Here is a 12,740-nt window from a genome sequence, read left to right as displayed (position 1 = left end):
CGTTACTGAGATCGCGCGCGGGAGGTTGCATGCGTTTTTGCGCCGCTGTTGCGGAGAGGGCGCGCTTTGACAATGGCTGGTCGGTCGGTCACCAATAGCAACCCATGGCGGTGGCTTCTTGGTTGGAGCGTAACCGAGGGGGGGCCTAGGGTCGAAAATCCCCGATGTTGGGGTTTTGTTGCAGTGATGTGACGAGGTCGGAAACGAAACGATCGTGTTTGAAAGGAAAACGGGTTTGGTCGGGCAGGTAGCGTTTGATGGGACGGGATGGGGAAGCGAGAGAACTGGAGGGGGTGGGTGGGTATTGCCATTATGTACTTCCGACGTGCATGGTTCGCCTGTGTCTTCGCTGCAAGGCATTCAGACCAGCTGTCAGCCTGTCACTCACCTTGCTCGCGGCGCTGGGGATCTGCAGCCAATCGAGGTCAAGCCGCACCATCCATGCAACGAGGGCGCGGCGGGTGTGCAATCAGCGTCGACAAATGCCCGCCGGGTCTCGTTGTGCCTGGACTGAATGTCGCACGTTGGGCGGGGAACTCTGGGTTGCGTTACACGTCACACCTTTTGGCGAACGTGGGATCCCGCCCCGCTATTAGGCTTTCGGGTCCGGGGCAACGGAGCACACACAGCCGTGAACCCACGGTCGAGTGGGGCCGGATCGGTGCTTGGTGCCGGGACAGCGTTGTGGTGCCACGGCCTCCCGACTTGGCGGGGAAGGTGGGCTTCTGGGCTTGGGATCTAGTCAATAAATCATGTAAGCGTCTTTCTCTGTCTCAGTAGGGTGCTGTATACTTACAGTTCAGTATTTGTGGACGAATGAGTACTTCCCCTCTCCAAATATCAGAGGTACATCATCTTAGGTACTCATCGCTGGACCTTGGACATGATCTCGTTGATCTTCTTCGCCGTCTTCTTCTTGTGCTTGGCGATGGACTTCTGGGAAGAGGTCGTCATGTGGGGCATCATCGGGTTGGGGGTTTCGTCGTCGACGATGAAGAGTTGAAGGCGCTCATCCTGAAGTCGTCGAGCTTCGTTAGGGTCGGCGGTGCAGCCGGAGGATGAGTCGCTTGGGGAAACAATAGTCAGTCAAGCTTCCTATTGGAAAGTGAGAGCCAAGTGGAGGTTTATGTTAGGGAACCAGCGAGATGCATACCCGTTGATCACGGACACGTTCGAAGTCGATGCCATGGTTATCTATAAGCCAGGAACGCGGGGTCCGGGCTGTCTGGGAGGTTCGGGGCCAGAACTTTGGAGCCTAAAGTATTGCAAGATATCCGCTGATGTGAGAGGATTCTGAAAGCAGTGGCATGTGAGGATAAAGAACCCACGAGAAGACGCCCCATGGGAGATCAACTACTTATAGGATTTTCTGGAGCTTTTCAGAAAGAGTGTTTGTTGCCAGAGGTTAGAGGTCGGCTTTCGAGACGTGGTACAGCTTGTGGTGTCTGGAATCCGTAAATAGTCTTAACCCAACTATTGGCTCCAACCACTACGATGTCGACCGAGGCCCGCCACACTTCTCTGCTGATCCCTGTCTGGCACTATCCGGTGTCAGCAGAAATCCATCCCCATCCCGGCCCTACTCAACCTACATGTCAAACGCTTGTCCAATGATTGGGCTGTAATTCCACTGGTGAGGATGATTCACTTTCAACTAATAGGCAGGTACTCTTCTGCGTCTGGTGGGATCAGTAGTGGTCACCGTTATGGGTGACTGACTATTACCCGCGACCCAGGCAATGGATGGCACTCTTGCTACGCTAACTTCGGTCTGTCGCCCATGCGTCCCAGTTATGGTTGCCGACATCTCGTTGTCTCATCGGTATCTGTGCAGCGTGCTTGCCTGTCGCCTTGTGCAATCTTTCCCTTCTTTTTTTCCTTCTGTTGCCCTTCAGATGGTTTGGTTTACCAAGATATCTGCTTACGCACCCACGATTCTGTCCCAACTCAGCGCTGGCAGATTTCCCGTCGAATTGAAAGGTTCAGATCCTACCGTCGAGACATATCGCTGGTTGACAGTTTCTCTAGTGCCTTTATGATTGGCAATCTGTGCAGGATCATATGCATTCAATTCGAATGCACATGCGACCCGACTTGGATCCATATCTGATCAACTGCGCCAGAAGCACCTTGTGGGTGCATGCATCATGAACGGGGCTGGCGCACATTATCGTGGTCTGTTGGTCTCTTGCTTGCTCGAACTGTGTGTGGTGTTCCAGGCATCGGGTGACTTATCGATAAGCCCCCAGTGGTACAAGAAAGGGCTGATGTTCGATCCATTGGCTTGACCCCCCTGTGTCATAGTCGGACGGCATATCCATACCTACACGCAATGTTGACCATACGAGTACTTCAAAAACCAGATACTGAGAATGACTGGTGCAGGTTAACCTTTGGTCTTAGGCATGATGTATCTCATCATTCGAGAAGCCTCCGCACAACGTCTTGACACGGACCCCGCGGTGGAGCGCATCATCTGAGGAAGAATCGTGTTGGGACTCTCGTTACTCTCGACGTAGGCCTGAATACACTGTTGTTGGAGTTTCTTGTCTTGAAGGGCTTGAGCGGCAGAGTCTAGGAGTGGATCCCTGAAAACATTGAAGATATATCAGGTTGCCTTTGGTTAATCAGACCGAGGTCTCTGGAGAGTGAAAGGCACACCCGTTGACAACGATCTTGTTTCAGATCGAACCCATAACTCGGTTGGCACAATTTGGACTTTACCGGCTCGTGAAGTTGAAAATCGGCACGAACAGGAGGGACAAAAAGAGACCAGGTTGGCAAAGGAAGATTGGGCGTTGTCGGGGCAGCCATATACAAAGGCAAAATACAGGTTTCGGAGCTTGTAATCGGATTTAATGACCAGCTGCGAATGCTAAATGTCATCCTCCCCGTCATACTTCATCACAACAAGATGTGTTTACCTCCAAGGCGAGGGATAACAACGCATCATACTGTTCAACGGACAAGATGCTACGTAATCTCTCTACCTTTCTTAGTGATCAATATCCTTAGAGACGAATGTTCACGATTGCCTGTAAGACCGGTTCCAGCACAGCCAACGTAGCTTCCTCGTCTGTGTCTCAGTCCGTCAACTGTAGGTATTGGACCTTGTAATTGATAAGGTCCGCTCTATCTCTGCATTGCCTTCGATGACATAGGGCCATAATGTGAATTGGTACGTTTTGCGAGAACGATAACTTTTCTTTACAGCTTGCCCTACCTTCCACATCTTTGGCTGACGGCGGACCGGAGATCTTCTGTCCCCATGGAGTTCACAGAACATGATTTGCAACCCCCTTTCCCGTAGCATAGGAGCGACTAATCTATATAATACTGCGTTTGAGGCATCATGGAAAAACTCTCATGTGGCACGTCTGCTAACTGCACTGCTCCAACGCCTTTGGCATTCTAGTTTCAGACATGCTCTTCTGGATTTCACTGATTGGTTGATTCACAAGACAAACTCTTTGATCCTATGGGCCGCTGATGTATAATATGTTGCTAGAGAGTCCTTGGGTCATCATTGTACCAGGACAGCTGTTCGCTCTAAATTGGCGAGCACAATTGAAGCACCTAGTACATCAAGTTTCTGTTTCGAGACCCAACATTTTTGAAGGGTCGCTCATATCACAATGGACCAATTCGTCACACTTGGAATGTTGGTCTTCTTCCTTGAAGCGGAAGGGTTGTAATCGTGCTGCTCAAGCGCGAAGCGAGGACGTAAGACAGCCTTCAATGCGCACAGGGTGCATACCTTATCATCAGTCCCTGGCCATGCCGCTGGTTTTCGGAAAACTGGGAGCAGACTTGCATCGCATCACGCACCCTTCCTTGTTGTTTTCATTCGCATCATCTTCAGTTGAAACAGGTTGAAAGAGGCGTGTTTGTTAAATTTCCATCTTGTAATTCAATCAGAAATCTTGCAGATGTATCATTGCTTTATAATCAGCATCCAACCCTCACACCGGTTGTCGATGACCCAAGAAGCGAAGGCTCCCTATCTACGCAGGCTGCTGCTGATAACTAAAACATTTATTGGCATGATTTATCGTGAGTCCTTCATAGGTTTTTAGTTGCTATCACACAAGGATTCTGGAACCAGCCCGCAGGATTGGTTTGCAAAGCACCTGTCCTATGAAATACACACACTGTTGTTATATCGATCATTCGACAAACACTCACTGTAAGTATCATATGTTTCTTTCTTCTATGGTGTTCCGAGAGCTGAAGTTTGATCAGCGGTCTTCGGGCCAGTCTTTGAGGTTCTATCGGGGCGGCAATATGTGATGTGCATTTCAACGACATGTTCGTCTTGTTTAGACGTCACTTGGAGGCCTCTGACAGCGCATCTGTTTTATGGAACGCCCCGGAGCTTGGACTTACAGCAGTGCAGACAAGGGCTCTCTTTCATCTTGATATGAGGGTATCGGCAATTCTTAAACTTCTCGAAATTCGTGCACTCCTTCCGTTACTCCAATGAGAGATTTTGAAGATGTTACCAATAAAAAACATGTTGGCATGTTCTACCTTCAAACAACCCCAGTTTGAGGCAAACTGTGTAAGAAAACACCAGTATCTTGCCTTGCATGGCCACTCGATGCTGATCGCCGACACGGCTTAAGATAAATGGGCCAGTTCCTTATGTTCGCGGCTCTCCCAAGGCTTTTCAGAAGGCGCCATATTTTGTATTAGAATCTGAGCGCCTCTCCCTACATAATATGACGACCATGACGGCAAGATGACTCGGCGATCATTGTCCTATCAGAGGCATCATGGTACCACTTCGCAAAGTGGCCACATTGATATCATACTGAACGGCAACCGAATTTCGAGACTCATTATGGGATGTAGCCCTTTAGAACCACCCAAAACAACATCAGAGGAAGAGGACATGGTTTCCTGCTTCAAGCTAGTTTCTGAGCCGTGGTTTCGTCGTTGACCTCAATGAGCTCACACACAATCCAAGTGGCCGCAAGTCAAGACACGACCATCATCGCCAGACCGCAGTTCAAAGAGTCCCAACGCTTCCCAGCAGTCTTAAGTGAGGGCGAGGGTGAAGATGCGGATTGCAGGACTGTGAACAAACACTGGATGCCGTTCACTGCAAATACCGCCAGTTGGCTGGAACGAAGCGGGTGATTTCTCCTGGCTATCACCTATCCGCAAGTCAGAGCCTGTGCTACATTACTTACTTGAAGCAAAACTACATGCATTAATCAAGTCATAGGCCTTAACGTTATATTGTGTTAGTGCTTCTGGCGTGGCAGAGCCCGTCTACCACCTGTCACAACTGTGAAACTCCCATGTTTTTCGTGAATCTCAAGTCATGTGTAGCCAATTTCGATCGAAAGTCTCATGTAGCAACAAGATTATCCATGTCATTTGCAGTCTACATGTCTCTAGTCTTGGACCCTTGCCGTCATCTACATCACTCTCTGGAGGTAGGGTGGCTGAAACGAAAAAACCGCCGTCGAAACCTGATCCATCCTCTGATCGGAATGCCGTATGTTACCCCTTCTTATATCCCAGTATTACAGAACCCTCAGCTTCCAACTCGAGGCATCTTAGAGTGCTGCGCCAAATGTCGGTTCAGTCTGCGATGCGTCATTCGTAAACATCTTGATCAAGTCCAGGCTTCTCCAGTTTTTAGACATACTTATGGTTTTTTCCGCAGCGTGTATTTGTCCCAATCGCAGAAGTCAATTGGATCGTTGTTTCTGGTCTTGATGGAGTTCAGTGATGAAATTGTTGATCTTGTCAACTGCCTCGTTGATACAACGGTCGATTTCACAGGGGAGGTAACCATTAGAGTCAAAGCCGTATTAAGGCCATCGTTCACAGCGAAGCGCCGCGAACGCTCTTTCTGAAGTTTTTGGTGTCGCCGGCCTTGTGTCTTTTGAAGTCGGCAGAATAAAGATCTTGGTCACTTCATGGCAGATGGCCATGCCAGAGATGGCAAACGACCGAGAGAACAGTGAACTCCACGTACCAGCTGACAACACAGCTGACAAGGCCATGTCTTATAGTGGCAGGTAGTTCTATCTGAGAGTTCTTTGGAAAAGGCAGGGTCGAGGATACTGGATCTCTGTAAACGCCTTGATCAAGCACGTGAAAGGAATGCCGCTACCTATAAACGCCTCTTTTCTACGTTGAATCGCAGAAGGAGGGGTCGGCGAACATGACAAGCCAGGGAAAACGTTACGTTTTCTGCAGCAGACGACCGGCTGGATTTGGCCAGGCTCGCTGTTATCATCTCCAATCACCTCGCATTTGTCAGTATTTTGGGTTGTCAGCTTCGATACTTTCAACTAGAACAAACCAGTTTACAACAACACCTCACGATTTTCGCCTCCTCCAATGGCATTACTTTGAAAGCCTCTCCACATCCGGCTCAGGTTGTCATCGGATGCATGGGTACAGATGGGCACTCGGGCAAATGGTCAAGGTTCCATTTAAGGGCTCCCGATTATATTTTTGGTGACCTCAACGTCTTACCTGTGTACCTACAGAATCTGGACGACGAGCACGAGCGGGATTTTGGAAGAAAAAGACGGCATTCGGTGCCATTGTTGCAAGAAACTATCGATCAAAGTGACAACTTCTGCCAAACGACTCATAACAGTTATTGCCTCCATATGAAGACTATACACGCCTCGAAAGTGCCAAAATTTCTCAAACGGAGTCAACATCTGTAAGTCCACCCATCTCAGAGACACAAAGTCCTGGCATGGACTATTGTTTCCGGGAAAGAAGTAAAAGTATCCAACAGGCTCGGCTAGCTCTATGCACGATAGAGTACACTATGAAATGTCTCAAGACTCATCCCCAGCTCTGGCAGGGGCAGGGGCAGGGGCGGGAGCAGAAGCAAGAGTGGTAGTGGGAGCAGAAGCAGAAGCTGGGGCTGGGGCAGGAGAAGAAGCTGGGACAGAAGAAGGAGAAGAAGCTGGGGCTGGAGCAGGGGGCGGGGGCGGGGCCGGAGCAGCCGCCGCTTCGTCCTCATCTGTCTCCTCAGGCTTGCGGCCCCATACTCCGTAGCTGGTGAAGTTTAGTCATGCACGGTTCATCAGGAAGGGTTGATGGCAGGAACTTACATCTCGTAGTACGCATGAACTTCAATCTTCTTGTGCTCATTCCTGACCTCGGCACAGAACACCCTTGCCTCTTCCGGGCTCCAATCAAGCACACGAGTGAACAAGGCCATTGTTATCGCTTCGATCCCTTTGAACGCAGATTCCTGCGCCCAAAAACCCAGCTCCCTGAGCTTCGCGTCCTTTGGCCACGGGTTGAAAGGCCACACTTTTCTCCTCTCTACGACGTCGACAAAGCCAGCATCCTCGAGCATCTGCTTGAAGCTAGCGGCAACGAACATCGAGCGTCCTAACTTTTCCGTAGCCTCGGTAACCATGTTTGACCATTTCAAGGGTTTGAAGTCCTCGGTCATGGTGCCATCCTGGCACAACATTGGAAACATGCTGTCTTGCAACTCAATGTAACCGCCAGGCTCAAGGTTTCTACATTTGTTAATAATCTTAGATTAATGTCAGTAAAGAAAGGACTCACTCATAGGCTTTGGCAATCATATCTGGCCAACTGGAAAAGCTCGCAATCATGGATCTGATGAAGATGAAATCGAACGGTTCCCGCCAAGTCCACTCTTTCTCAACGTCATCGACCTCAAAGCTGCAATTGGGAGGCACACTGCGAAAGCTTGTCAGCTGGGTGCATAACGTCTATGAGGTTAGGGAAGTAATTACAATTGAGGCTGAATTGGACTGAGATCGACGCCAAGAACCTACACGCAAATTAGGTCCTCAGTAGCATGAACAGTAAACTGATGGACGAACGATGGATTCCGGGTGCTCATCAGCTAGCACAAAGTCAGTATACAAACAACTAGGCTTGGGTGGATGGCCTACCATAGTCCATAGCCCAGACTCCTGTACCAGTGCCAACGTCTAGAACCCTTTTGGCACCATCCTTCTTGGGGCTGTTGCAAATGTTGCCGTCCCAAGTTAGTCCCCAAAGATGATGGGTCAGGTCTACAAAAAAGTCAGCTTAAGCCGGCTTAACATCCCATGAAACCTCTACCTAAACGGTCTTGCTCCAACTGCAGATTTCTGTCGCATTAGAAGCAGCATTGCATGCCAGTGAGTCGCGAGACCATACCTCATCGTTGGGAAAAGCATATTCTGTCGCTATTAGCTTCCAAGTCAATCCCTAGTCAATGATTGATTTCTCACTTCCATCGCTCATGCGATGATACGTGCGTCCATTCTCTCGGCGATAGTCAAGAATGCTGGATCGCAGAGATGAAAGTGACTCGGCGGTGGACTACATCGTGTCAGTTCCAGGCCTCAACAAGCCGGGTCATAGGGTGCAATCAACCGATTCCCCGACAGAGGATGCACCATCATCGGTTTGGAAGTCCTATTTCCAATGTTAGCTTAACAGCACAAAGTCATGGATGCGGCTAGAAGCTACCTCGAATTCTTGCTGCTGAGCGTCGGCCATTTTTTCGGCGTCGTGCGTGAGACAGTTTTTCTCGAAAATCCAGACGAGTATGAGAGAACGAAGACAGAAGAGAAGTAGAAGACTCGAGGGGAGGGGGGATCGGGCTTGCTATATGGAATTTGTGTCCTTCCTCAAAGAGAAAGCCCCTTGCTGTTGTCTCCATGCACATGCGTGACAACCCCCGCTTGTTTGTGTCTGTTGGTTCTTCGAATTGCACTCCAGGCAACATGATTGGTTTGCGCCGCTTTATCAACTCATGGCTGCATATGCGAGATGGGCGGAATCAACATTCGAGCATTTCCGGTTAGACAGCGTTGTCGCAACGGGCGATTCATCCCCGAGATCAGGTTTACCTGCGCATGCGCTGGGTGAGGGCCTGTCGGGCCTGGAAATGATAGGTAAGGCAAGGGTTGTGGGCGGAAAGTCTCCAAGCTTCGATTAAAGATTCTCCAATCCCCTCTTCGGCCGGGATGGAGAACCATATGGAATTAACACCCGGTAATTATCCATTGACTGTGCCGTCCTCCTTCTCCTATTACTTCTTGAGTGTCCGCCCTCAGGCAATGTGATTCCAACGCCGTCAGTCTGAAAGGAACTCATGCGGTCAACTCGACTTACGCATTGGAGTAAGCGTGGTGGACCTTCTGCTTTTTCAACTCATCCCTTACCATACAACGGAAAACCAGCCCTTGTTTGTACGTCGAGGCCCATAAGCGCCTGAACTCCACTTTTTGATTCTTCGCATACTTTTGCCACAGCTTGATTGGGTGTTCATAATCTTGGCCAATCCATTCCCCATATGAGGCTTGGAACCGAAAAAACATGGGGGCGGTTGCGGTCGAGGAGGGTCTCGGCTACGAACCGATATGCATACTGTGAACAACCGGCATGCCTTGTGTGAGAAGGCGCTGTAACCGCAATATAGAATCATGCGAATTTCAGTCAGGTCCGCTGACCAAGTTTGCTGATTCTCTCGGATCTCGCTGAAGACGTCGTGCTTGGGGTTGTGACGAATTGCGGTGCAAGTAACGGACCCCAGACTCCAGACTCCAGGGGCTGAGAACGATGGAATGCTTCATTAATCCAATTGTTCAATGTATAGTTTTCCGAAGCTTGTGGCATCGGAGCTATTCAAATTATGTCTTGTCGTAAACCCTTATATTGAGTGCTGGCCTCGAACGTCGTGAGTGTGCTGTGTTGTTGGAAGAACGTCTAATTGAGTTTGGAAAGCGTTAGGGGGGAACCTTGTAGTGTCTGGTGGGGGTTGTCTCGGACGCTGCCGTCCTGTGGCAGGCGCACGCAGTGGCCTGTGCATTCGATAATGTGCCCCGCTCCCTTGCACGCGGTGTCAGCCAGCGTTGCTATCCGTAATCTATCGAGGTACAAGATCATCTTCCTTGCGCCAACTAGCACCCGCATTTAGGTGCACATCAAGAAGTTCGGAAACAAAGATTGTCTTTGGATGGGGTTGAGCATGGCTAGGTGCCTTGGCTAAGTAAGACAGAGAGACCAACCAGCGTTGAGAGGTCGTCTTTCGCGCCGTGTGCGAGCCCAAAATCTTCCATGAGCCGCAGGCACAATTCGAGAGTGCCCCGTCTTTTTCTGCAACTTCGTGTAAATGGACGGCGAGTTCTTTTTCGTGTTATCAGCCGTCATGCATTGAAATTTAATGTGGACGACGGGGTCAGCATGACTTCCATGTCAAACTTCCCCGAGCTGTTAGTGCCGGTACACAGATTGGGGGTTCGTTCGTGGCTGCCCAAATCTTGGAGTCTTACTTGAATATGGGCAATTCATTGAAGTCAATGATTTGGAATGGCGAGTTATTAGAAGCGAAGAAAGATGAGATGCCCCAGAGGTTCTTGTTGAAGGATGGATGATGGCACAGTGATTGATGCTGGGCGATCGACCTGCATCAGTGAAGAGATTCAGAGGGGAATCATTGGAAGACAACCTGATATAGACTGCTATGCTGTGAACCGTGATACCAGATCTCGTACATAGGTAGATACGGGTGTATTATAGATGAGCCGCCGTAGTACCTGGATCGCAAGACCCTGTTTCGGCACAAGATAGCCTGCTAAGGTAGGACAGGTCAACCTCGATTCAAGGTCTTATCCAGATCTCATTTTGAACAGGTCGTAGCAGGTATAGATGAGTCTCACAATACTTAATGACAGCCAGCTTGTAGGAAATTCTTAGGAACTGTCATTCTTTTTGCATCCTTACGCTTGTTTCACGGCGGAACCGAGTGCACCATCAATCACGAAGACCAGCAACTCTCACTCGATTCCGGCAGCCGTCACGAAGCTCACGCAGCAAAAGCAAAGAAAGAATGACCGCAAAACTTTGCCTAAAAATTCAAAAAGTTCAGTTCCCTAGCCTTTCGGCCAGCGGAACCTATGAAAATCACATGAGATTCTTACCAACCTCAGGTGTAACGATGATGCGATTTTCAACCGGCAGTGAGGCTCGAACTCACTACCCGTGGCTGATCGAGTTTTCGGAAAATAAACACTTCTAGAAGCGTCTACTAAACCGCTCGGCCACGGGATGGGTGAAAGGAGGACCCTTTTTTGGGGGGTATATAGGTATGGGCGGCCACTTTGGGATGGAAGGGGCGGGTTGATGAGGGTGGTGCCTTCCTTCCCCGAGGCTTCCTTCCGCGACAGGCTTTCCCATTTGTGCCCCCAGAGTTTGGTGTCCAGCGTACAAGCTTTTCTTGTCTAGGTACGCACAAGAATCCCGCGCAAGATCCTTCCCAGGTGTACCTTACACCTCAATGCGTTTTTGTCTAGTCTATGAGATTATCTACAGGACGCCGCGTCCACAAACCAGCCGCAGTGTTTTACGGATAGGGAGTTAGATAATACTACAATAACCTGTTACATATAGAGGTCATAGTGACAAAGGTTGTGTGTATCTACAGCACTCTAACTAGTTCACATGAGTTGATATGTCTCTTGTAAAATGGGAAAGCAAAGATAGAGTAACTATCTCTAGCTCTTCCTAATGCCGTGGCGCGTCGGGCACTCTGGATGGCCAAACACAGACTATTTTTTAACTCAGGAATAACTAAGAGTACTGAAAGTCATCGGCATGGGCTTCTCGGCCATCACCGTCCTTCAGATTGACTTCACCCCAACTCTGGTACCGACACCAGGCAACCGCCTCACCGTCCACACTAGGAGCTCCGTCCCCCGGTGCCATTACTTCTTAAGGCATTAGAATTGCATTGTTCAGCGGGGCATACGAGTAAGTGCACTTGGCCAAGTGGTCTGAGTGCGGCTGCTCCTGTGTGGAAGCGATACCATATACGACTGCAGCAGCCTGGCTTCCCTCTGCAGCGAGATATATCGCAATAGTTTACCATTTTGCCATCTCATTGAAGATGACATTTTTATTCCACGGTCTGTGCCATCTTCGTTTTTGCTTTTGCAACAATCCTGCTTTGGTTTCCATCTGTTTTGGCAGCTGGACGTGAGACTGGACGAGACTGGATGTCAAGGTCCTCAATGTCAAGTGGTGGGGGGGTCACTGTTCGATTCCTGACTTGGGTATTCAATTTTTGCAATTCTCTACTCCTCGCTTTGTCTTATCTCTCATAGTTGGGCAGCCAAGTAGGTGCAGCCTACTGTGGTTGGCTATTGCCGTATTACTCTCGAGTATTCGGGAGTCAATTGCATGCCATTCTCTACCATTACTTCTAGAGAACAAATCACTAAGCCTGGAAAGATGAAGGAAATGGTCAGAAAAAGTATATCAATTGCCTGCTGCTGCCAGTCCATTATCTCGGTTGGTAGCTTGGACGCAGTTGCAGCTGCCAATCCTCTCTTCCCATCGACGCTCTCATCCTTCATTCAGCAATGCCACGACATAACGGGAATGGATCCCCAAATACGCCCTCATTGAGACAAATAAAACACTCATTCCCAGTTTGTCTCACGCGAACTCGTCAAAAAAAAAACAACTCTCTCACCCGAACCCCCAATCTCCCCGTCCGAAACACCCTCCCCTTCGGCCCGACACCGAAGCGGGGCCGATCAACCCGAATCCGTCACCCCCGCGCCCGCGCCATCACAATCCGATGGGGGGGAAGTCGATCCTTCGACTCCTGAATGTGGAGAAGGTCGCACCCGCGCGGTAGCGGGAGGATACACCACCCACGCCCCTGGCTGATCGCACGCAGCCGAAGACGCGCTAAGATAACCCGACAAAAACCGCGG

The 12,740-nt window shown here is 49.7% G+C and overlaps 2 protein-coding genes across 2 annotated transcripts; both read right to left on the bottom strand.

Moving 5' to 3' along the window:
• Window position 1: 1 nt before the first annotated feature.
• On the bottom strand, window positions 2-1,188 carry CDEST_06635 (uncharacterized protein; the record flags this gene model as incomplete). Its single annotated transcript, XM_062922794.1, has 2 exons — window positions 2-1,066; window positions 1,154-1,188. 2 exons carry the CDS (start codon window positions 1,186-1,188, stop codon window positions 865-867), a joined length of 237 nt encoding a protein of 78 aa, XP_062778845.1. The 3' UTR covers window positions 2-864.
• A 5,350-nt stretch (window positions 1,189-6,538) lies between these two features.
• On the bottom strand, window positions 6,539-8,572 carry CDEST_06634 (Putative S-adenosyl-L-methionine-dependent methyltransferase superfamily). Its single transcript, XM_062922793.1, has 11 exons — window positions 8,485-8,572; window positions 8,389-8,430; window positions 8,244-8,334; window positions 8,170-8,192; window positions 8,092-8,110; window positions 7,920-8,042; window positions 7,848-7,870; window positions 7,758-7,795; window positions 7,564-7,701; window positions 7,095-7,514; window positions 6,539-7,038 (listed from the first exon to the last, which is right to left on the bottom strand). The coding sequence occupies exons 1-11, from the start codon at window positions 8,512-8,514 to the stop codon at window positions 6,816-6,818; spliced, it is 1,170 nt and encodes a 389-aa protein (XP_062778844.1). The 5' UTR covers window positions 8,515-8,572; the 3' UTR covers window positions 6,539-6,815.
• Between the last annotated feature and the right edge of the window lie 4,168 nt (window positions 8,573-12,740).

Source organism: Colletotrichum destructivum, chromosome 4 (genome assembly GCF_034447905.1).
Source record: "Colletotrichum destructivum chromosome 4, complete sequence".
NCBI lineage: Eukaryota > Fungi > Ascomycota > Sordariomycetes > Glomerellales > Glomerellaceae > Colletotrichum > Colletotrichum destructivum.
Note: the sequence above shows the minus strand (reverse complement) of the source record. Positions and strands in the feature narration are given on the sequence as shown.